Raw genomic sequence first — 23,426 nt, forward strand, 5'->3', positions numbered from 1 at the left:
GTAACTTGACAGAAAATCCCTGCTGCCTGGTCTTTATACACCTCGTAGTCTGCAGTCTTCATCTCGAGAGGCACTTTGCATTGGATCTAAAGACTTCTATCCACCTAGATCTTTTCTCAGTAGAAAATATGCCTGTTCTGTACCATCATCTAATCTGAGGTCTTTATCTGATAAACTCCAGGTGATGCTACAGTTAAAGAGGATTAGGGCAAGAAGGTAGACTTTCCTTGTTGATTTACAAACTTGGCTTGGAGTATCTGCATTACTGAAGATCTCTTGAAATGACGCTGCTTTCTGAAGCCCTGGATATTTCCCAGACTTTAAATTGGACTGAAGATACCATAAATCGTTTCCCCATCAAAACATACATAAACTTTCTTCTTCCCTTTGATAATTTCATATATTCCATTGATTGCTTCTCATTTTTCCTAGGCTTCTCAGAAGAGATTTCACTTCCTCAGATTTCGGTGGTGCTTCGCCACCTGTACGGATTGCAGCAGTCACTGTCTCCCCCACCAATACTCCTGGTACTCAACCACCCCTTAGCTTGAGAACCTGGCAAGCATCAATAAACAACTAGTCCCGTGGACCCCAGCGCACCTCTTCACGTTAGATTTCCACGTTTAGTTGCCTTTCCTCATTTCAGACTTTTTCAATGATTCTGCAATACTTGTTATCTGTACAGTGTGCTCTGTGGCCCTTGTGACTAGGTCTGGGCTACAGAAACATTTCAAATAAAACATAATGGCCAAAAGCCTTGAATAGAAATGAATAGGCTATGATGGCTTTGAGAAGTGGGCCTAAATATAAAGCCATAACATCACTATTCTGGGGCGTACACTTCTTAAAAACCATAGCACACAAATTAGTTTGTAAAACTGCACTGTAACGACAGATGGCAACCAAACTTTAGATTTTCTGCTGCACGTCGTTCTCGGTATAGGAACAACAATGCGATATGCGTCAGAACTCTACACAAACACGCTGCTATTGACTGGATGCACACAACGTGCTGACCCCACGAGTGGAAGTCTGGTAGCACTTAATGAACGTGACCGTGCACGAGTGAATGCACGCGTCATCCTCGGTCTGAACTCGGCGCTGGGTCGGTCATCTCGTGGTCACTTGTTATGCAGCCCCCGTGATAAAACTGCGCAGTGCGTGCGAGGCGGAGGTTAGCGCGCGCCCGCCTCCCTCACAGGCCGTTGATTGTGAGTTATTGTAATGGACAGCACCAGTGTCTCGATATCAAATGATCATTGCTCTGCGAGCACCCGGCAATCCACCACGCCGACAGCCGGCCGAGAGAGGACGAGAGGCGGGAGAGCGCAGAGCAGAGGCGAGGCTCTTTCCCGCCCCCCGGAGGAGGTAATCTAGGTGAAGGACAAGACTGTTGGGGAAACCGCCCATTCATCTCGCGTCGCGCTCGCGGGCTCTCGGAGGGAGCCGGAGCGAGACTGCGGATAATGCCGGGCCCGTCAGGGGAGCTCACCTCTGACAAGATAGTGGCGGCTCAGCTTTCACGTCGGAATTTAATGAAAATGTTCGGAGTTAACCGAAGGTTGCGGGGGGAGCGCGCGAGGAGGACACGGAGAACAATTACACATCTGCTTCACTATACATGTCCTTGGTCTTCTAGATGGAAAAGGGTTTTCAATGTAAGGACTTTCCCGTCTGACCTCACTCGCCCCGAGGCTAGGTGTCGTGAGAGATCCCTTCAAAAGCCATAGCTTTGCACCCCGCCACCCTAATTGACCTTGACTCTAGATAGAGACCGTGTTTTTTTCTTCATCTCCATGATATGTTAAGAAAACTTAAAAGGTAACCAAATGACAGACCTAACTGGCAGGCACCAGTTTATTAGAATTTCATCGCATCAAAATGTAAATAACATTTGAAAATAACTACTGCGAGCAATTCTAAATCGTTTTTCATAGGTCGAAACTATGGTACACTTGTCTTCCTAACAATTGAACATCTCGTGAAATATCTCCGAATATTTTAATTAAAATATGTATTTATTTGTATTCTAGGCATTTCTATTAGGAACGCCGTACGTTTCACGCGAACTTAAAATCACCGTAACAGCTAATAGAAAATGAAATGATTTATGTAACGTATTAAAAAAACTTTTTAGAGGGGAGCGGAGTTAAATAAAACCAAGATTGGCAAGGGTTGACAGCGAAGGCACACGGTTCTAACACGAGAAAAACAAAATATACCTCTCCCCCTACCTCAATCCCAAGACACATCTACTGTATGGACGGACTGGTAATAAATTAAAATATTGAAATTCGTCGTAAATTGTAACAAAAAGTACAACTACAGTAATGAGCGCGACAGCGAGTCAAACTCAGACATCAATTTCATGTATATCATACACATAACGGCACTCTGGATGTACAACTGTTTGGTCGAGTACAGCTATGTATCACTCCAGTGTTTTGCCAGAACAGAACACACATTCTTGAGGAAGCGACCTAGAACCTACGCACTTGCTGGTATACCAAACCCCAAATAAAATGATTCATACAAAAACCTGAAACAATCAAATAAGTTCGGATTAAATGACTTTTATATCTTTTGTAGGTTATTAAATAAATAAAAAGCCAGTCCCTAAAAAAACGTATCAGGATCATGGGTAAACTTATCCATGCAGGCGTCACACAGGCTGAAGGTGGACGAATCGCCTGCTGCCACCTCATCACAAGCAGGCTAGATTGTTCTGACTGTCCCAAGAAGATCTACCGCTTTTATTAAGGCTTCCCTTAGGTCTCTCAGCCTCAAGAGACATTCTTGTGGCTTTGCCAGGAGGCTACGCGTTTATCTGTCACTGGAATTCTGCACATGAATCTTAGCCTAAATTGGAGGCCAAGCCAGTTTGTTATACAAAACACACGGGGACCACCAGGTGGCTCGATTAGCTTTCATCTATATAGTCTTAACCATTGAAATGATGTTAATGTAGGCATTAATCACAACATGTAGAACGACAAGCCACCTAAAATTTCCAAAATGTACTTTGCGTCTATCAGTTGTTTCTTATACTACTGGTATGCAGCATGGTCGTTCCCAGCCAGATAACCCGAGGCAGAATTATCAGTGGGAATGATGTATGTGGCACCACAGAAAGCACTCCGACAAATGTTAATATACTCTGTGTTCCATTCCCATGTTTAAATAGAAGTACAAGAAGCAAAGGCTTTACAATGAAGGTGGGAGTTTATTTTCTTTTACTATTGCTTTCAATTCATAACATAGCCAAGATATCCAACGAACGCTTAAGTAAATGTAATTAAAGAAAAGAAGTACATATGTTTTCTGACATTATTTAAAGGCGCACGTACAAAGTTAAACCAGTTTTTGTTACCTGCACTTACATGGATTTTCAAATTAGAACCACAATTTGCGTGCATCTGCTTTGTCAAAGAAACTGTGCTCATTCAAATGAATCTGAAAGAGAACAACCTCTGTTGCGCGCATGCACACACATGCTCACACTAGGCAGTGCTCACAATTTGCAGCTTGAAGTTGGACAGAAGTGTGGCACGTGAAGATCTAGGCACTTCCTTCATTCACACAGTTATGTGCCAGTCTTACTCTCCTCCAGCTTTCCTTCCCCTGGCAAACACTAAGCTGGCACTCTTTGAAGAGGAGGTACAACACCGAGGTGTGTATTGGGGGCATCAGGAGGTCAGTTCCACAAGTAATTTTTGTGATTGCAAATGCTTAGATTTTGAGTTTGTGACCACAACTATGATTTGGAAAATCCTTCCAAAACTGAAGAGAGAACTAGGTTGTCACCAAGTCTGGTACTGAAAGCTCCACCTTTGAATCAGTTCTCTTGTGAAGTTCTAATTGCTAGAGGTGTAATCCATTTTATATCCCCAGTTCTTGGCAGCTGCCCTCTACCAATTAGAATAAATGCAGTGATCAGCTTTTTTGGTATGAGGCAGATAGGTTGGAATTGGTTTCATTGGCATATTCCTGCATGGAGGAAGGAGGGATGTAACTGGGCAAAGCAAGTCTTTCCTCCTACCACATTTCACTGGGTGGTGTTATGAAATGTCAAAAAGCAGGTTTCTCTAAAGTTAAGGCTGCTATTAAAGCAAGTTTTGCCTTTCCCAACCATAAAGCTTAACAGAAGAAAGAAGCTGAGGATGGAACATTCCTTTTTTTGTGGGCAAGAGCCATCCTCCCTTATAGCAACTCTTTCACACAAGCTGGGGTTTATGATCATTTAGCTGAAAAAATGTACTCCCAATGGTGTAGGTTATCAACCCTCACCCACAATCACTGTGGTGTTTATGATCACTTTTCTGTTCAATATCACTTTCACTTTTCCATCCACTCACTTTCCCATTGGTTCACACACTCACACACATTCCCGTCCACACAGTCACTTTCCTTTCCCATCCACTCAGTCGCTGTCCCGTTCAGTCAGTCAGTCGCTGTCCCGTCCTCTCAGTCAGTCAGTCAGTCGCCAGTCAGTCAGTCGCTGTCCCGTCCTCTCAGTCAGTCAGTCAGTCGCTGTCCCGTCCACTCAGTCAGTCAGTCGCTGTCCCGTCCACTCAGTCAGTCAGTCAGTCGCTGTCCAGTCAGTCAGTCAGTCAGTCGCTGTCCCGTCCAGTCAGTCAGTCAGTCGCTGTCCCGTCCAGTCAGTCAGTCAGTCGCTGTCCCGTCCAGTCAGTCAGTCAGTCGCTGTCCCGTCCAGTCAGTCAGTCAGTCGCTGTCCCGTCCAGTCAGTCAGTCAGTCGCTGTCCCGTCCAGTCAGTCAGTCAGTCGCTGTCCCGTCCAGTCAGTCAGTCAGTCGCTGTCCCGTCCAGTCAGTCAGTCAGTCGCTGTCCCGTCCAGTCCAGTCAGTCAGTCGCTGTCCCGTCCAGTCAGTCAGTCGCTGTCCCGTCCAGTCAGTCAGTCGCTGTCCCGTCCAGTCAGTCAGTCGCTGTCCCGTCCAGTCAGTCAGTCGCTGTCCCGTCCAGTCAGTCAGTCGCTGTCCCGTCCAGTCAGTCAGTCGCTGTCCCGTCCAGTCAGTCAGTCGCTGTCCCGTCCAGTCAGTCAGTCGCTGGCCCGTCCAGTCAGTCAGTCGCTGGCCCGTCCACTCAGTCAGGCAGTCGCTGGCCCGTCCACTCAGTTGGCCCGTCCACTCAGTCAGTCAGTCAGTCGCTGGCCCGTCCACTCAGTCAGTCAGTCGCTGGCCCGTCCGCTCAGTCAGGCAGTCGCTGGCCCGTCCGCTCAGTCAGGCAGTCGCTGGCCCGTTCGCTCACAGGCAGTCGCTGGCCCGTTCGCTCACAGGCAGTCGCTGGCCCGTTCGCTCACAGGCAGTCGCTGGCCCGTTCGCGCACAGTCAGTCCCTGGCCCGCTCGCGCACAGTCAGTCCCTGGCCCGCTCGCGCACAGTCAGTCCCTGGCCCGCTCGCGCACAGTCAGTCCCTGGCCCGTTCGCGCACAGTCAGTCCCTGGCCCGTTCGCGCACAGTCAGTCACTGGCCCGTTCGCGCACAGTCAGTCCCTGGCCCGTTCGCGCACAGTCAGTCACTGGCCCGTTCGCGCACAGTCAGTCACTGGCCCGTTCGCACACAGTCAGTCACTGGCCCGTTCGGGCACAGTCAGTCACTGGCCCGTTCGGGCACAGTCAGTCACTGGCCCGTTCGCGCACAGTCAGTCACTTTTTAAAATTTTATTTTTGTCCACATCTCACCTTTGATCTGAGCAGGTTTAGCAAGCCGTCTATAATAGATCTGGGCGCCCTTCGACTCACTGCATAGATCCACGCCCCCAGGGCTTCCTCACGTGGTTGAGGTTAGGTGTAATCATTGGACCGGGATACCACCACCTTTAGACTAGAAATTTATCAGATGTAGGTGCCGACCCCAGCCCAAAAGGGGAGACCAGATGTTAGCCTGTGTTCCTGAACTATCTCCCTGATCCATACGAGCGATGTTTAGTATAGCTTTTACCCAATTTTCTCTATTGGGGGGATCGGATCTTTCCACCTTAAACAGATTTCTCTCCTGGCTAGAATTATCAGATACAATAATAGGCCTTTGTCCATCTGGGAGAGCACCTCCGCTATAGACTCGTTCATACCAAAAATAACCAAGTTAATATCCATTTCCAGATCTATGCCAAAATTAGCAATCAATATTTCTCACATACTTCCAAAATACAGTTAGTTCCGAACACTCATGTGGCGATCATCAGCCTTATCGGTTTTACATCTGGGGCATTTTGGGAATCGGAATTTTGGCAAACTTTGCAATTCTGGCCGGGGTAAAATAAAGCCTATTTAACACAAAAAATGATTCCTTTTTAATCTTGCTGGCTTTATATATTAATATATTAGTTTAGGGAAAGATTCAAATCTTTCTTCTACAGGGCAAGGCTGGGGGAGGGAGTTCCATACAGCAGATTGAGACGGGAACTCTCTATCTACCGCCTCAAGCAGCCTTGCATACCAATAAGATATTTCTTTTTTCCTTGGATGCGGATCTAAAAAAAGCTGTTCAAGATCCCAATTCCCTTTGATCTCCCCCTCTTCCGCCTCATACCATGATCTCAATTGGATGTATTTGAATCTTGAAAATGTTGGACCAATCTTGGCCAATAAATATTCCCATAGAAGTAGACCATCTGAATCCACCAATTCCGACCATGTCTGCAGTCTCGCCTCCTTTAATGGAGTCACTAAACTGTCATTCAAGCACTCTGGGGTCCCTGGGGAGACCCATATTGGGGCTAGATTAGAAAAATACCCCAAACCTCAGATTCGCCTCAATTTATACCATGTTGACAAGGCATTTTTCAAAAACTTTAGACGTACTCGTTTGAAGAATCTGGGCGCCCCGAATTTAAACAAGAACCGACCTTGCCCGTTGTCCCCCTCTGCCAAAGCCATTTCCCTCAAAAGGCTACCCTACTTAGTTTCAGCTGGTGTTGTAAGTAACATCCTAATGCCTTTAAACTGAAATGCCATTCTGGTAGAGCCAAGCCGCCCTTTAGAAGCTTCCTTCTCAGCTTCTTCCATGACAGTCTTGCACTCTTTTGACCCCATCTAAAACTTCCTATCTTATCATGGACTTTATTTATAGCTTTGTGTGGAAAAGTAAGGGGGATGGTGTTAAACAGATAAGTCAGTTTGGGGAGGACCGTCATCTTTACTAGATTGACCCTACCATAAATAGACAACAGGAGATTTTTCCATCTTGCAAAGAGGTACTCTATATCTTTTTCAACCGTAGCCAAATTTAGCGTGGGGATTTTCTTCAGATCTTTTACAATTTTAATCCCCAAATACTTAAACTCCCCACTTTCTGGGCCTCCCCTATACACTGTATTCCAACACAAGATCTATGTTTTTGCAGAGTTGGCAAGATAACCTGACAGTAAACCGAACTCCTGTAACAGCATCTCAATCCGAGGAATGGCAATTTTGGGGTCGCTTGTATATATAATAACAGTCTGCGTAGAGAGCTATTTTACACAGATAATCTGGTGATTTGAATGGTCTGATGTTATTATCCAACCTGATCATCTGAGCCAGGGGTTCAATAGAAATATTGAATAAAAGAGTGGACAGAGGGCACCCCTGCCTTGTTCCCCTCTTTATTTCAAAACTCTGGATCATGGAGCCATTTAACAGGATTTTTGCTGATGCCCCAGAATAATTTTTTTTAGGGTTTGCACAAATATCGGACCCATTCCCACAGTCTCGAATACCCCCCAGAGATATCTACAGCACACCTGGTCAAATGCCTTAGCGGCATCCAGGGCCACTACTGCTAAAGGGTCATTCCTCCTCTCAGCCAAGTCGATGTTACTGATCAAGATTTGGGTTTGCTCCGGAATGAACCTTCCCACCATAAAACCTTTCTGGTCGGGATTTATTAGGCTTGGTACCAGGTTTTGCCAACCTCCCTGCTAAGATGCCCAAATGATTTTATAATCAGCATTCAACAGGGAGATTGGTCAGTAGGAGTCAGCCAACATCGGGTTTTTCCCTGGCTTCAATATTAAAACTATTGTAGCCTCTTTCCAAGGTCTTGGAACCATGCCAGAAGTGGAATAAACGGAGTTAAAGAGGATTTGAAGAATAGGCAAAAGCTCTTTGTCTAACAGTTTATAAATCTCATTAGGAAGGGAGTCCGGGCCAGCTGCTTTTTATTTTTTGCCCTCTTGATTTGAGCCTTTATCTCCTCCACTGAGATAGATGCTTCCAGTGAGTCTTTAGCTGTTTTAGGTAAAACCGGCATAGATTTATCTCTAAGCCATGAGCTAATTGCTTCTGGGGAAGGTGTTATTTCCTCACTATACAGAGTTGAAAATAGAGACCGAAGACAATCCGGTATATCTTCAGAGTTGCTTGATTTTGTTCCCAGAATGTCTATGATAAGTTCATTTATATCATTTCTTGCTCAGTATACTCTTGCTTTCCAAGCCAGCAATGCACCAGCTCTCTCCCCATATTCAAAGTTCTCCATATTCAGTGCTTGCCACTGGGCCTTGCATTTTCCATCTAGAAAAATCCTTAGGTTTTGTGTAGCCTTCTTAAGATCCTCCTCTAGTTGCACCAAGCCCCTGGGATTCTCTTGAATTACACGGTTCCTTTCCCTTTCCCTTTCGAGGGCCAATATTCTCGACTCAAGGGACTGTAATTCTAGGGCATTTTTCTTATTTTTAATTCTTATTTGGGTACCCAGCACCCCTCTCAAATTAGCTTTATATGCGTCCCAAACTTGATCTATTGAAGTAGAACCCATGTTAAAAGTAAAAAATTCAGTAAAGGCCGCTTTTATTGTCTGGATAATATCTGTGTCCATTAGGTAGACTCTATTCAAAGTCCACCTTGGTTGTAAACACGTACTACTCGTGGAAAATGCAAAGAGCAAAGGGGCATGATCCGAGAGATGACTAGGTGCTACAGAGATATTTTGAATCTTATCTAGGGCTTCTTTATTGATTAAGATATAGTCTATTCTTGCTAAATGGTGGTATTTTGTACTATGAAAAGTAAAACCCTGTGAACCCCCATCTTTGCTCTACAAACATCCACCATATTAATGTTAAGGAGATTTTTCAAAACCCTTCTAGATCTGGGAGATCCAATAATGCAGCTGCGATTGGACCTATCCTTAACTGGATCAAGGCGGATGTTGAATTCACCTCCAACTATCATTGGAGGCGACGCTAAAATAAGGTTATCCTGCAGTTTAACCAGAAAAGAGGGGTCATCCACATTAGGACCATAAAATGAACTACATGTCAGTTTTTCCCCTTCAAAGCCCAACTGGGCAATAATCCATCTTCCGGTTTGGTCTGTAGAGACTGATTTTATCTCACAACTAAGACCTTTCTTGACCAATATTGCCACCCCTCGGCAGTGCACTATCTGTTGAGCGTGGCAAAAACATTGTAACCAAGGAAGTTTAGAAAAGATGTTCTCAGACTCTGTTTGACTTAAGTGCGTTTCCTGCAGTAAACAAACTTGTACTGGTAACATCTTTAGATATTTAAAAATTAATCTTGGTCGTCTTGGGCATCTCAGGCCATTTGAATTCCAAGAAAAAAATTGGATATCACGGCCCCCCTTCATTTTGTTTTTTTATCTTGCATTCCCTACTCAACAGACGGCCTTTCAACATAGTTTAGATAACCAGTGAGATAAGCGATTTTTATTACTTTTTTTTCCTGCCACCCTGTGCTCCCCCACCCCAACCGTCCTTCCCACCCTACCCCCCCCCCCCCATGAGCCCCTAACCCCTTTAGGAACCCTACCTACCAAAAGAAAATGCCCCCCCCTCCTCTGGGCTTTTAAAGGAAAAACTTCTTTATAATATAATCATAAACTGGCGGCTTGGCTTGAGGCTTTATTTTGTTAGAGATAACAAATCATGTGCATGTGGTTATTCCACATAACAGGGAGTGTCGCAGGAAATCTCAATTGAGCCCTTGGCCCCAACCCATTCAGCTCTGGTAATCTCTTCCCCAATTCCCACTGTCTTTCTGCTGTTATATGGGAAATGTCTGATCTAATAAAGAATGAAAAGGGAGACTGTTATGCAAATGAGGAAGATATAGCACCTTCCTTTAGGGCAGCAGACAAGATTTTTTCTTTTACTGAGTAAGACAGGAAATTAACCAACATTTTCTGGGGCTTCGACCGACCAGGATTTCTTTTTAAATGGGTCTCTACGGACTCTTTGTATTTCATAACTTAAGACTATTCCCGGGTGGTCTTTAAGGACTGTGCGTTCCAAGAGCGAGATCAAAAAACCCTTAATGTCATCCCCTTCCATTGCTTCGGGTATGTTCATAACCTTCAGGTTATTTTTCCTAGCATGATTCTCCAACCTCTCCAGATCGTCCTAAAGCTCTTTATTTTGGATGGACAGTTTCCCCAACTGTGACGTAGTTGCCTCCATTGCTGTTTTGATCATAGGAATCTCTTCCTCATTTGCGTCCGTCCTTGCAGGGACTACTTCCAGTTTCTGGGCCAATAACTCGCAGGAGGACCGAATAGCCGCTTGATTTGCTTCAGAGACCAGGAATCTATTAGCCAAAATCGGCTTGGTTTGCCTCGGAGACTGTGAATCTGTTGTCCATCTCCTCTTTCAGGGCCAATAGAATATCTGCCAGTGAGTGGGAGGTTGGAGCTGGAAAATCCTTAACCACCAGTTAACAGACGGGCCTTCTTTTGCCACTTCTTCATTTTTCCCCTTCACTGATGTTTCTGGTGGTTCGGGCGTGTCTCTAGATTTTAATTCTAACCCCTGAATCTCATCCTCCTGCTGATCTTCACTGATGTTTCTGGTGGTTCGGGCGTGTCTCTAGATTTTAATTCTAACCCCTGAATCTCATCCTCCTGCTGATCAAATGTAGAGAATCTGTTAAGGGTTATATCTGGATGTACTTCCAGATCCCGATTAGATTTTAGTGTAGTTTTTAGTGTGGATTCTGCCGTATCTTTCTTACCGGTCACACTGCTATCCACACCAGTAGATTCAGGTAGAGTCTTCTCCTTTCCCTGCAAACTGTTTCAGGTTTACAAAGGACTTGGGGCTGGGCTTGGGTTTGGTGGTTTATTTTAGAGGAAGTAAGAGACATGACCTGATAGTAAGACTTCAAAGATGGGGTAATTCTTACTTTGATTTCTACAGATTTCTTTTCTCTTAGTTTTGCCTTACTCTTTTGTGTTTTAAGAAGAACTGGGGTTACTGGTGTTCCTGAATGTCCCTCCTGTTTAATCTGTTTACCCTTCCTGGTCACAATATTTACTTCCGCAACAGGGGGGGTTTGAGTTGTTGGGGAGTAATTGAATGAGTGAGTATCTGGTCGGTTGGAGGGCAAAAATACCCTCTTGCGCAAAAGCTCCACTCTCCATACAGTAAATCAGCACCTTGCCTAGTATATCCCTCTCTACTGCAGCAAGATTTTCCTTAGATATACCTTTTTTGTCTCTAAGGGTGTGCGGTGGAAAATCAGTACAAGAAAAGAATGCCACCATTACCCTCAAAGAAGCTACTCGCCAATACCTCACTCGTACAAAAAGTCTAGTTGAAGACCTCTTCTGCCAGCAACCCCCACCGATCTTTCCCAGCCCCCAATCCAGCTCTTTCTCCCTGTACTGCTCTATCCAGCCTCAAAAGCACTGTCTTTACAGCAACACGGCAGCCATCCAGACCGCCTCAACACCGCCGCGGCTCTTCCCCACCTCCAGCTCGTTGGACGTTCAGCTACCGCCTCTCGCTCTCCCTCAGCTGCTACTGCGTCGAATACCATCCAGCCCTCCGATCGTGCTCCTCCAATGAACACACCACGATCCGAACTGGAAGGCCAGCAACAGGCTCCTCTCCTTCTCCCCCCCAGCCCCCGGCAGGGACGCTGGAACTGCAACCGCCGATGGAAACGCCAATGGAAACGCAGACGCCGGCGGAGACAGGGATACCGGCACGGAATCCGCCAAAAAAAGGTTAGGCCCAGTCTACACCATCATCAGGGGGGCTGAGTGAGGGTATCTTAGTTATTTCGCCCCCAAAGTCAAGCCGCCATTAGAACCCAGAGGGGGAACACCTGCGACCGTTCAGTCAGCGGCCGCTATGTTTCTCTCGGTATGACCAAAATCATCGCACAGTCAGTCACTGACCTGTTCGCGCACAGTCAGTCACTGACCCGTAAGCGCACAGTCAGTCAAATTCACAATCATTTCTGTGTTTGAGATCACTCCTGGGACAAAAACGTTTGCAGATGCTGGAGGGTCTCTGAAATTTGATATAGGGCAAGTAGGCATCTTTCCTGTCATGTATCCCCCATCAGAAAAACAGTACATTCACGATCACCAATCTTATCCTGTTTCCATGCGTGTCAAATGGGGGTACCCACAAAGACTAACCTCAAAATCCTTTTGTGGTCTCCCCATAGTAGAGGACTCCAAGGGTAATAAGGTGCACCAGAGTAGCAATTCAATGGGGAATACAATTAAGGGCATGTCAGAATAAAAAAAAATATATAGGGGAATATCAGAGGAAAAATGGCCAAAAATATGAGATGTGGCTGGTGACCAGTACAAATACAAACTTCAAACAAGTATATGAGCAAGTTTGTTACATCAATTCATGTCTAAAGTACAAGAGAAATATTGCCACAGAATTAACTTTCTTAATTTCTGACCCCTATGTTAGACTGATGATGGTGTCATCTTTAGGATTAAGGGATGCAAATTCTGTGTGTATTCACCATTCGAAAAAAGTAACGAGCCCACACTCATGGATATGTACTAGCTATGTATGTATAAGGTATTTCTATAACACAAGCAGAGCGTTGTACAAGTTCAAAGACAACCATAAGGTCAACAAGAATTAGGAGATGTAGCTGGGTTATGAACAGTTAATACATCCTGATGTTGTGTTCTCAAAAGAGGTGGTTCTTAAACCCTTTCTAATTTAGGCAGTCTGTTGGATGCAGGGATATTGTTCCAGATCCTGGGTAAATCTATGGAAGGCCTGATATCTTGTTTTTTTATACTTCTTAGTCTGATGGTGTCCTGGCTGTGGGTGTGCCCAGAACCATCAGAGATGTGAGCTTCTCTTTAAGATCATCCGGGGTTCTGGTCTTCATGGCTCTGTAAACGATGCAGGTGTTTTTGAAGATAGTGTGGGCCAGCAAGGGGAGCCTGTTGAGTTCTATCATGATGAAGGTGATGTGATCATACTCAATAAGAGCCGTGCTATTATGCACAAGTCTCAAGCTAAAAGCAAAATCCCTTTGACTGTTGCAAGTCTGATGTAGGGATTTAAAGCGCCAATTAATTTTGTTGCAACAGATTACATTGAATCTGTGTATATTGTTTGTATATAATCTGCTGTTGTATACAAAATTGACAGGGTTTGTTTTTAAACTCTGTATGTTATCCTCCACTCCCAGATCACTACATTCTTTCCACACTTCTATTCATACCTCATCACAATGTTATGTTTTGTTTATAATACTTGATATACGGCAGACAAATCCCACCCAAAGGTGTATCTCGGTGCTTTCCTGATACAGAGCAAGACAAACAAACTAGAATAGCCAGGTCTTCAAAAGTTTAAAAAATCTAACAAACTCCGTACAATAGCGAATATGGAAAGGTAGTTTATTCTAGTGAAAAAGGCAAGGTAAGAAAAGGACAGGCCACCCAATCTCGAGCTGCGGGCACTGAGCAATGCTTTAGCCTTGGTTCGAAGATGTTTAGTGGGGCAATAGGGGAGGAGTTTCTTTTCCAAGTAAGTAGGACCCCGGCCAGCCAACGACTTGTAGGCAAGACAAAAACGTTTAAATTAGGATTGCTTCCTGACCCGAAGTCTGTGCAGGGCTCTTAGAGTTGGAGCAGATGGAGTGCCAGGAGGAAGATTACAGTCCAGACGTGCGGCTGTATTCTGTACCACCTGTAGTTTGAAATGAAGGGCTTCATTAGCCCCAACCATCAGGGCATTACCATAGTCATTACATCTCCTGATGAAGGTTGAATAAGAGTTTCCTGGAACTTAAAGGGAGCCCCTGGAACACTTTTTTGGTCAAGTGCATGGTAGCAAAACAAGTGCCACAGAGAGAGGGTCTCATCAAAATAATGCAGAGGTTTTTAATTGTACTCCTGGCACAAGGGGTGGGACCCAGTTCAGATGGCTACCAGTCTGTGTGCCATAGTCTTTGCCTTCCTAAATAACACAATCTCGGTTTATCACCAATCAGCTGGAATAAAATGGGAATCAACTCTCCTGAATGTTGCACGACTCACATTATCACTGGTGGTTCACAATCAATCTTATAGCCATCAGTGAAACCAAACCCAAGATAATGTAAGGCTGTCACAGGGCTGTTTTTTATGGGATTTTTGAGATCATCCAGAATCTAGCTGACAGAAGCACCTGGAATACAAAAATGTTTGCCATGTTCAGAATTATATCTACACAAATACTTTCTATTAGATGATCACAACAACTCACGACTCCCCTCGCAAAGATCACCATAAACAAATTCTTTCCAATGCATTAACTGCAGTACATGTGCTGTATAGTACAGCAGTTGGTTGTGTTCATTTTGTAGATCTCCTCACCCTTTGGCAAGACGAAGATTAAAATATGGCGTTCTTGGAAGTACATGCCAATAGCAATATTGCAAGCATCCATTGGGCTTCACACATTACCCATCACCTGATGTTCAGGCGTATTGCTAGGGATTACCTTAAGACTAACCCTACCAGATGGCTTGTGCTCAACATAAGGTTTAGGATCAAAATCAGTTTGGTTGCCTCAAGCAAGACTTGTATCTAATAATACGACAAACATGCCAGTCCCTTCCTGAACAAAGGGCAAGATATAGGGAGGGAAACTTCTCACTCACCAGCAACTGCAGCATGGACATTATTCTTTTCAATCAGGAGATATCGAGGACTTTCGGGGAACCAAGGGAGTAGCAAGAGTTGTATAAAAGTGGGTACAACAACAAGAGAAAGGAAGAGGGGCCAATCTGCATCCTGAAATTAAAACACACGAAAGGAAGTATTACACTTAAGACACTCAAAACAGTATTCGATGAGAAGCTATCTTTGTCAATCTTTAATGCAGAGGAAAATTAAAAGACTGTTCAACATATAATATGAAGGAAGAAAGGAGACAATACAACAGGGATAATAAACATCTGAACAATACCCAAAAGCAGATTACATTTGATTGGGAATAATGGAAATACAAAGCCATAGTACAGAAATCAAGCTTTGCATAGATTACGTAAGAATTGAACCATCCAATTGTTAAGAATTCAATGCACATTTTAAAAGGAAGGTGTAACTATTACCATAGCTCAGTGTGCCCAGAGAAAAAAAATGTTCCAATCTTAGTGGGTTTGATCCTTGAGAGTTTCCTTAAAATGACTACCCTTGATCTGGTGATCAGTAACCCATCTTGTGGACATGAACAGACCAATCGGTTATTAATATGTGCTTTGAAAATAGTAACGTTTCTGATTAGGGTTATTACAAAGGTAGGTGTAGATTAAAGACTGAATCAGATACAACGCTCAGTAATCTTTGCAGACCCAAGTTTTGAAACCATATTCCAGACAGAAGCTTTAAACAGATTTTCAGATGTAAGCTTCTTACAACTCTCATTGCCTGCTTCACCAAGTGGTACTTTACTTTGCAAGGCAGCATGTTTCTCATAAAGAATTTCTAACTAGAGGTATGAAGGTAGAATGCAGAAAAAGTGGATCAATTTGTGCGCCATCTTTATGCAGAACCTATGCTATTGTGCAACCAAACTTAAGTAATAGGTAATTTCACAAAATACGGAATAGTAGTGGGTCACAATGTCACATACCTCATGGACATTAACGAGGTAGGTCGCAAATCACAACCTGCTTCTATTCCCTGCCATCACAGGGATGGTGGGCTGCTGGAGTGAGCAGGCCACCACTGCCTGTGTTAGCTTTTAAATAAAGCAATCTTTTTTTCAAATACATTCCATTTTCCTCAAGTGGGATACATTGAGAAAGAACAAAGTTTCATAACCTAGAAGTAAGCAGTGGTCCCATGGACTGCTGCCTACACCTATACATTTTTGTAGTCAACATTCATGAAAGGGTTGGGGTCCTTTAAGGACCCTGTCCAGATTGTGAAGGGGTTGGCACTACCTTTGTGAAGTTGGTAAAATAGGTTTTGCTACGGTTTTTTGATCGCAAAATATTACATCCTTTGTGAATCGCTTTTTGGAAGGGATGCCTCAAAACATACCCATTCCAAATATCAATTCAGTACGTACTCGCAAACCCAAATTGCGATTCAGTAACATATTACCGAATTACTATTTGGGTTTGGTAGATACCAAAAACTTATTTTGTGGTCTCTAAGACTCCAATTTAGTGAATCGAAGCCTTTCCAATCCAGTACATCTGGTCCCATATTCAAAAGCGCAAGAAGCATATTTAAATCCTCTAACTATTGACATAAATAAGCCTCACTAATCCCCTACAAAAGCATCATCTAGCATGCCTGCTTGGAGTATTTAAGGGTGTAACTCACTACCATCTCCTTGCCAGTACTGCAAAGTTACTGTATGGAACCATGCCACACCTAAGGACAACAATTTATTAAGTAACTACTCCTAGAAATATAGATTAATGTATGTATTCAAGCTAAAAAAAGACCTATGTTTTAAAAAGTGTAAATTAAATAGACTAAAAGGAGCTACACTTTGTATTCTACAAAAAGAACAATTGATGGATAGAATGCAGAACAATGTCATACATTCACCCCAGTACAGAGATCTGGGCCTAAATCCATCGTCTTTTTGCTCACCATGCCATTCCAGTTTGGACCACGCCATATGCAAATCAGTCTTGACCCTGTGCCCAATGGGAGCAGTCCTGCCTGAACTGCCAGGCCTGGTCCTCCATGGACTGGAAACAAGCATCCTAGGTCCACTTTCAGCCCTCATCAGCCAGGATAGCTTGACCCCAGTGGCATGGAGAGCACGGGACCCATGTCAGGGCATACTCGTCCCACTCGGGTGACGATTGCAAAAAGAACAATTTATGGACAGAAAGCAGAATAAGGTCATACATTCACTCCGGTATAGAGATCTGGGCCCAAAGCCATCGTTTTTTTGCTCACCTTGCCATTCCAGTTTGGACCCAACCATATGCAAATCAGTCTTGACCCTGTGCCCAGTGGGAATGGGAACAGGCCAGCCGGAACTGCCAGGTCATGTCCTCCCTGGACTGGAAACAAGCTTCCTGAGACTGATTTATTTAGTTTTTAGTTTTTTAATAAGAGGTGGGCTATTTAAAGATGGTATCCGAGTCCGAGCATGGTTGGAAGCTCCCGAGGGGAGTGCAAAACACTCTTGTGCTGTTTACTATTGGAAATTAATTTCTTTCGTTGTAGCACAGTCGTGTCAGAGTTGCCTGGCTCAGTCACCGTTGGGAGCCATTTTGAGACCAGGCTACCCTTCGTGTGGTTTTTATGTGTTTTATTTGAGTTCACTTTCATCTACCAGTAAGTCTTCCTGGTAGGGTAGCCTGCCAGGAGGGAGGGGAGTTGCTGGGCTCTAGTTTGTTTTTTGTTTCTTCCTTGTGTGTTTTTTGGCGTTCTTCACCTTTGCCACACCCACTTAGAGGTGAGCTATTTAAACAGGGTATCTCTGCATGTGCGCCGGTCGGTGCCCTGATTAAACCAGGAGCCAGGACCTCTGCCTGTGTGCCCTAGCTTTTAAGCAATATTCATCAGCAGAACTCAGGCTATTAGCAGCCTTGCTCCCTCATGTTTCCACCAGACACTGGACCTGGATAGCAGGATCCAGGCACGTGAGAACTCTGTCCGAGTTTTCAGCGACATTGGCCTCAGTCCCAAAGGTAAGTGCTGACCTGAAGTCGAAGATTACTTCTTTGGTAAAGGGTGGTGAGCCTCCCTAGGTTTTATTCAAAGCTTCTTTCTTCTCTTTAAACTGTTGCTCCCTAGTGCAGCATAAATTCGAATGGTTTGACTTTATATCTGATCATGGTCCTGGTGAAATTTTCTTGACTTAAACATGGCTCTCGGAAAATTGCCAGACTGACATTTTGACAGCGGTCCTGCCAGGTTATAGGTTAGCAAGGCTGGATAGGCAATTTCAACGTGGTGGGGGTATTGCTATCATTTTTAAACCGTTCCTAAATTGTAGTTGTACTACAGTAGCAATAGCCGGCTGCAAGGCTGCGCTTTTCTCCCTGACATACTCAAATAATCTTACCTTTGCAGGGATTCTGATCTATCGGCAACCAAGTCCTGCTGCTAGTTTTATCTCTTCTTTGACAGATGTCTTGCCCACACTGGTTCTACACTTTTCTTACTTTACCGTGGTCGTGGACATTAATCTTCACTGTGAAGATGTGTGTCCTCTAGCTTCAGCAATTGTAGAGAACTTAGCCAGTCTTCAGCTGCCTCAGCTGGTCTCTGGGCCTACACACAAGTGCGGGCATACGTTGGATCCTATTTTTTTCTAATCTTGTTGATTTAGTAGTCAGGCCTCCCCTGCTGCTGGTCTGGTCTGACAATGGGGTCCTGGGGGTGGGGGGGTGGGGGGGGGGGGGGGGGGGGGGGGGGGGGGGGCCACCGTAGGGAGGCCTGCCCCGCCCGGGAAAATTTTGGGCCGGGGAGGGGGGGGGTAGAGATGGCGCCGCACGGGGACGGGGTTTTGGGTGTTTTGGTAGCTTTTGGGCTGGGGGCGGGGCTGGGTTGGGCTTCCTTTTGGGCGGGGATGTAGTATCCGCCCGGCCACGCGGCAGAGACACCATTTTAAGTGAGGTGTCTCGGCTTATAGTATCATGGGTATATGTACGGTACAAGCTGTTTATAAAAGTGCGTCAGGTGCCCATGGGTCTCTGGACTCTGGGTGCTATGACATATTGCACATAGCATATGCTGCTCAGCATTTTATTAATTTCATGTTCCTGCAGTATTGTTAGTATAACATATCTCCATATTGTCGCAGTATGTCAACATTTGTGACCGCATTGTTCAGCAAGTAACAGTGCGTAGGGGGCAGCGCATGACAGTAAGATGTGTGCAATAAAGTCTCGAGCTATTTGAACGTTTGCCATATGCCGTTGAAGCATTGCCTTTAATTTAAATCCGTGGAAACCAGTGTGTCAAAAAGATGATGGGGCCCCATGGATTGAGGGACAAAGGTATTCTCCAAACTAGGTTTTATCGGGAATACTCTGTAGAACATATATGTGAAGGCATTTGGAGTGTGAGGGGTCATATCACAAACGACTTAATTCCCCGTTCAGATGTTCTCTCATGGTGAAGTTACAATTGGGATTTATGTTTCGGCTAGTTAGGCCGGTGGCTTCGTACACAGTGCGCCCCCCCCATCCCATCGCAGACGTTGGTCACTGCCTTATAGGGCCAAGTATGGTATTGTGAGTACTTTTAAATAGCGCTTCCTACCCTGACGAGGTGCCGAAGCGCTTTTCAGTGGGGTAGCTTGCTACTCTGGAACCTATAAGGGATTCATATAGTGATATATGAAAGTTATTTGCGGGGGTCCAGCCTGTTTTAGCACGGGTGCCAGCGGAGACCTAATTGAAAGGCGGCTCGTGGTACATTTGGTGCTACACGGTTTTCTATAGAGCAAGGCGGAGTTGCACTTTGCGCCTCCGTGCAGTGAAGTATGTTGAATCTGGGCCCAGGTTACTGTTCTTGCATTCGGTGTTCGAATCCCACGCTTTAAAATATATACATATTTTTCTTTACGGTGGACTTATTGCTGATCTTTTCTATGCGAAGGGGCATTGCGGAGTACCACACTGATGTCTTCTGTAGAACCCGTTTTATTAGTAGGACACAAGGAGGCAAGCGCATAGAGTTTATAAATGTGACATTTTGCGTGGGTAAGAGGTACGTTCTTCCATTTTAGTAGTATGAAGGAGGCAAGCTTATCAATGTTACAAAAGTGCCATTTTCACAGTTGACGTCCAGGAGTGGAAAACCTTGGCAAATATCTGCAGATGCACTTGTGAATACGGCTGACAAAATTACAGTTTCAATGGGCCGCGGGCGTTTCCAGTCGCGCGTGGGTGGACTGTGCAGTCGCGCGTGGGTGAGGTGTACGTTCTTTGCAGTGGGCTTTTTCCTGGCGGACAGGCTCTGAGGGTGAGGCACTGAGTGGAGGACTTCTTTCTGGGCGCCAGAGAGGAAGCACGGTCCCATGTCAGTGTGGTCATCTCCGTAATGAGCTCGACTCCATGGCCAAGGAGCACGCCCGCCAAGGACAGGGGGGGTCGCAACGAGGTCGCAGTCGCGCGTGAGGAGGGAGGGGTACGTTGTGCAGTGGGTTTTTTCCTGGCGGACAGGCTCTGGGGGTGATGCACTGTGTGGAGGACTTCTTTCGGGGCGCCAGAGAGTAAGCACGGTGCCATGTCAGTGTGGTCATCTCCGTGGTGAGCTCGACTCCATGGCCAGGGAGCACGCCCGCCGGAGGACTGGGGGTCTGACGCCGAACGGGTGCGGCACGGGTTTCTTCCTGGCGGACGGGCGCAGGTGTGGGACACGCATCCGGAGGGCTTCTCTCTGGTGGGACGTCCGGCTCGGCGGGCTGCCTGCAGGCGCTGAGCGGCTTCTCAGGCCTGGTGTTGACAGGGGTGGGCCTCTGCGCCAGAGAGGGGGCACGGCCTCGTGTTAGTGCGGCATACCTGTTAGGGAGCTCGATTCCGCGGCCAGGAAGCACGCCCCGGGGGTGACGTTGACTGAGGGCATGGCCCTATACGGTTCGTGGCGGAGGGCATGGCCCTATGCATGGGTGTCGGAGGGCATGGCCCTACGCATTGGAGACGAAGGGCATGGCCCTAAACATTGGTGATGGAGGGCATGGCCCGATACGTTGGTGACGGAGGGCATGGCCCTATACATTGGTGACGGAGGGCATGGCCCTATACATTGGTGACGGAGGGCATGGCCCTATACATTGGTGACGGAGGGCATGGCCCTATACGTGGTGTCGGAGGGCATGGCCCTATACATTGGGACGGAGGGCATGGCCCTGTGGTTGGGGGGAGGACCTGCCGGCGGTTTGAACGCGTGGATAGGAGCACAGGGTTTGAGGGGGGTCCGCGGCAGCCATATCGTTAGGGGGTGGTCCTGCCGAATGGGGCAGGTGGCGCGTCCCGGGTTTAGGGAGGGGGGAGTCCTAGGGGGGGGGGGGGGGGTCGAGGACCGTTAGCACGTCCCTCGAGTGGCGGTTCTTCCTAATATATGGGGGAAGAGAGGAGAACTGTTTGGAGTATCGGGGGGTAGGTCTAGGACAATAAAGTATTTAGCCAGGTGGAGAGGCAAATTGACGTTATGCTAATTGTTAATGTTTGTGGATTGTGGGAATCAGTTAGGGGAGGGGGTGGGGGTGAGGCAGGAAATTACATATTTATGAGGTTTAGATTGTGCGGCGCAGGCCGAGGATGTTATTGTGTAGGATGCACCTGCTTCCAATAAAGCGGCCTTTATCACACTTACATTGAGTCTCGGGCGGTGCTTCCCCCCCCCCCCCCCTTTCCCCAATGGGCCCCAATGGGGTCCTGGGGGGGGGGGGCGACCGTAGGTAGAGATGGCGCCGCACGGGGACGGGGTTTTGGGTGTTTTGGTAGCTTTTGGGCTGGGGGGCGGGGCTGGGTTGGGCTTCCTTTTGGGCGGGGATGTAGTATCCGCCCGGCCACGCGGCAGAGACACCATTTTAAGTGAGGTGTCTCGGCCGCCGGGCGGGGGGTGGCGGTTGGGCAATTTTTTCCCTCCCTCCCTGGGCCATGATTCGGGGGGGGGGGGTGCCCACGGGCAGGCACTACTCTTTACGGGGGATTTTCCTTTGCGGGGGAGTTTGGGGGCAATGGGGATTTTGGGCAGGTTTTGTTGGAGGCTGGTGCAAGAAGGGGTTTGAACGGGGTGATGAGTTTGGTGGACGTCACATCTTGGTGTCCTTAGGCTCAATCCTTTTTTTTTTTTGGTATGAATAGAAGCAGAAGAATTCTTGCTTTGTGGATAATTGCTCTTTATTTGTATAGATGAAAACGTGGACAGCCGACACGTGCTTCGCCTCTGTGACGAATTGCGCCAGGGCTTTTCAAGGCTATTTGCAATGTTTTGTATTCTGTGCAAAAAGGGGGGTTTTGGATTGGGTGGGGGGTTTTCGCATGTCGCTGGAGCAGGTGGGGTGCATTCTGTATGTAGGGGCGGTTCTTCCTAATATATGGGGGAAGAGAGGAGAACTGTTTGGAGTATCGGGGGGTAGGTCTAGCACAATAAAGTATTTAGCCAGGTGGAGAGGCAAATTGACGTTATGCTAATTGTTAATGTTTGTGGATTGTGGGAATCAGTTAGGGGAGGGGGTGGGGGTGAGGCAGGAAATTACATATTTATGAGGTTTAGATTGTGCGGCGCAGGCCGAGGATGTTATTGTGTAGGATGCACCTGCTTCCAATAAAGCGGCCTTTATCACACTTACATTGAGTCTCGGGCGGTGCTTTCTCCCCCCCCCCCCTTTCCCCAATGGGCCCCAATGGGCCTATTCTCTTTTGAATTCTCACAACATTCCTTTAAAGGCTTCTTTTGGATCAAAGCAGAAAACTCGGAGATTGGCTAAGGTAACCTCTCCAAATTTCACCACAATGCTCGCTGCGAACTGGCCTATACTTGATAGCTGTCCCACTGTAGCCAGCACAGAGGTTGGTGACTGGATTTTGGGAGCACTGGATCTATTGCACCAGTGGTAGAGAAAATGGCGCGCAGAACTGGACCCATGCTGGGTTGGTTTAATGAGGAAATGCCCATGCTTAGAACAAGCTGTAAGTGCATATGGCTTAAGACTTTTGATATGATTTGAAGGCGGTCTATCGATCGGTTTCTACAATGCTACCATGGTTGCATCAGGATGGTGTGGTGTGAATTTTATGCAAATAAAATGGAGATGGCTCAGAATTCCTCCACAGAGATTTTCTCTGCTGGCAAAGCATGAACATCGCTGGATCGAATTTCTACAGTAACGCCATCATCAGAGGAGAGCTACGACACATTGGCAGATTTCTTCTCAGAAACGTAGCCACCATTTACTCTTCTTTTCCGGAGGCAGCTAGAAATGTCCTTTATCGTGACATGGTTTAAGCCTCCTAATGAAAGAAATTGCCTGCTGCAGTTTGAACCCATCGGCGGGGAAGAGCTGAAGATGTGCATGTCCTCTATCAAGTCGGGTTCTCTTTTTTGTTTTTTAAATATCTTTATTAGATTTTATACAAAAAAAGACAAGACGACACACATAACACCCCCCCCCCCCTCTTTGGTCGGGCAGGTTGTATATGGAACAAAAGGAAACCATAAAACATATATGTAATAAAAGCAAAATGTAAACTAAAGTATTATCAGATAGTCATTCAAAAA

The 23,426-nt window shown here is 46.1% G+C and overlaps 1 protein-coding gene across 2 annotated transcripts in view; it reads right to left on the reverse strand.

Moving 5' to 3' along the window:
• The window catches only part of LOC147711949 (solute carrier family 2, facilitated glucose transporter member 9-like), a 292,102-nt gene that overhangs the window by 91,230 nt on the left and 177,446 nt on the right, over positions 1 to 23,426 (reverse strand). For both annotated transcript variants that reach the window (XM_086922666.1, XM_086922667.1), the window contains exon 6: positions 14,873 to 15,005. In XM_086922666.1, coding sequence (XP_086778792.1) covers positions 14,873 to 15,005 — 133 coding nt within the window. The remainder of the gene's footprint in view (positions 1 to 14,872; positions 15,006 to 23,426) is intronic.

This window comes from Lissotriton vulgaris, chromosome 5 (assembly GCF_964263255.1).
Source record: "Lissotriton vulgaris chromosome 5, aLisVul1.2, whole genome shotgun sequence".
NCBI lineage: Eukaryota > Metazoa > Chordata > Amphibia > Caudata > Salamandridae > Lissotriton > Lissotriton vulgaris.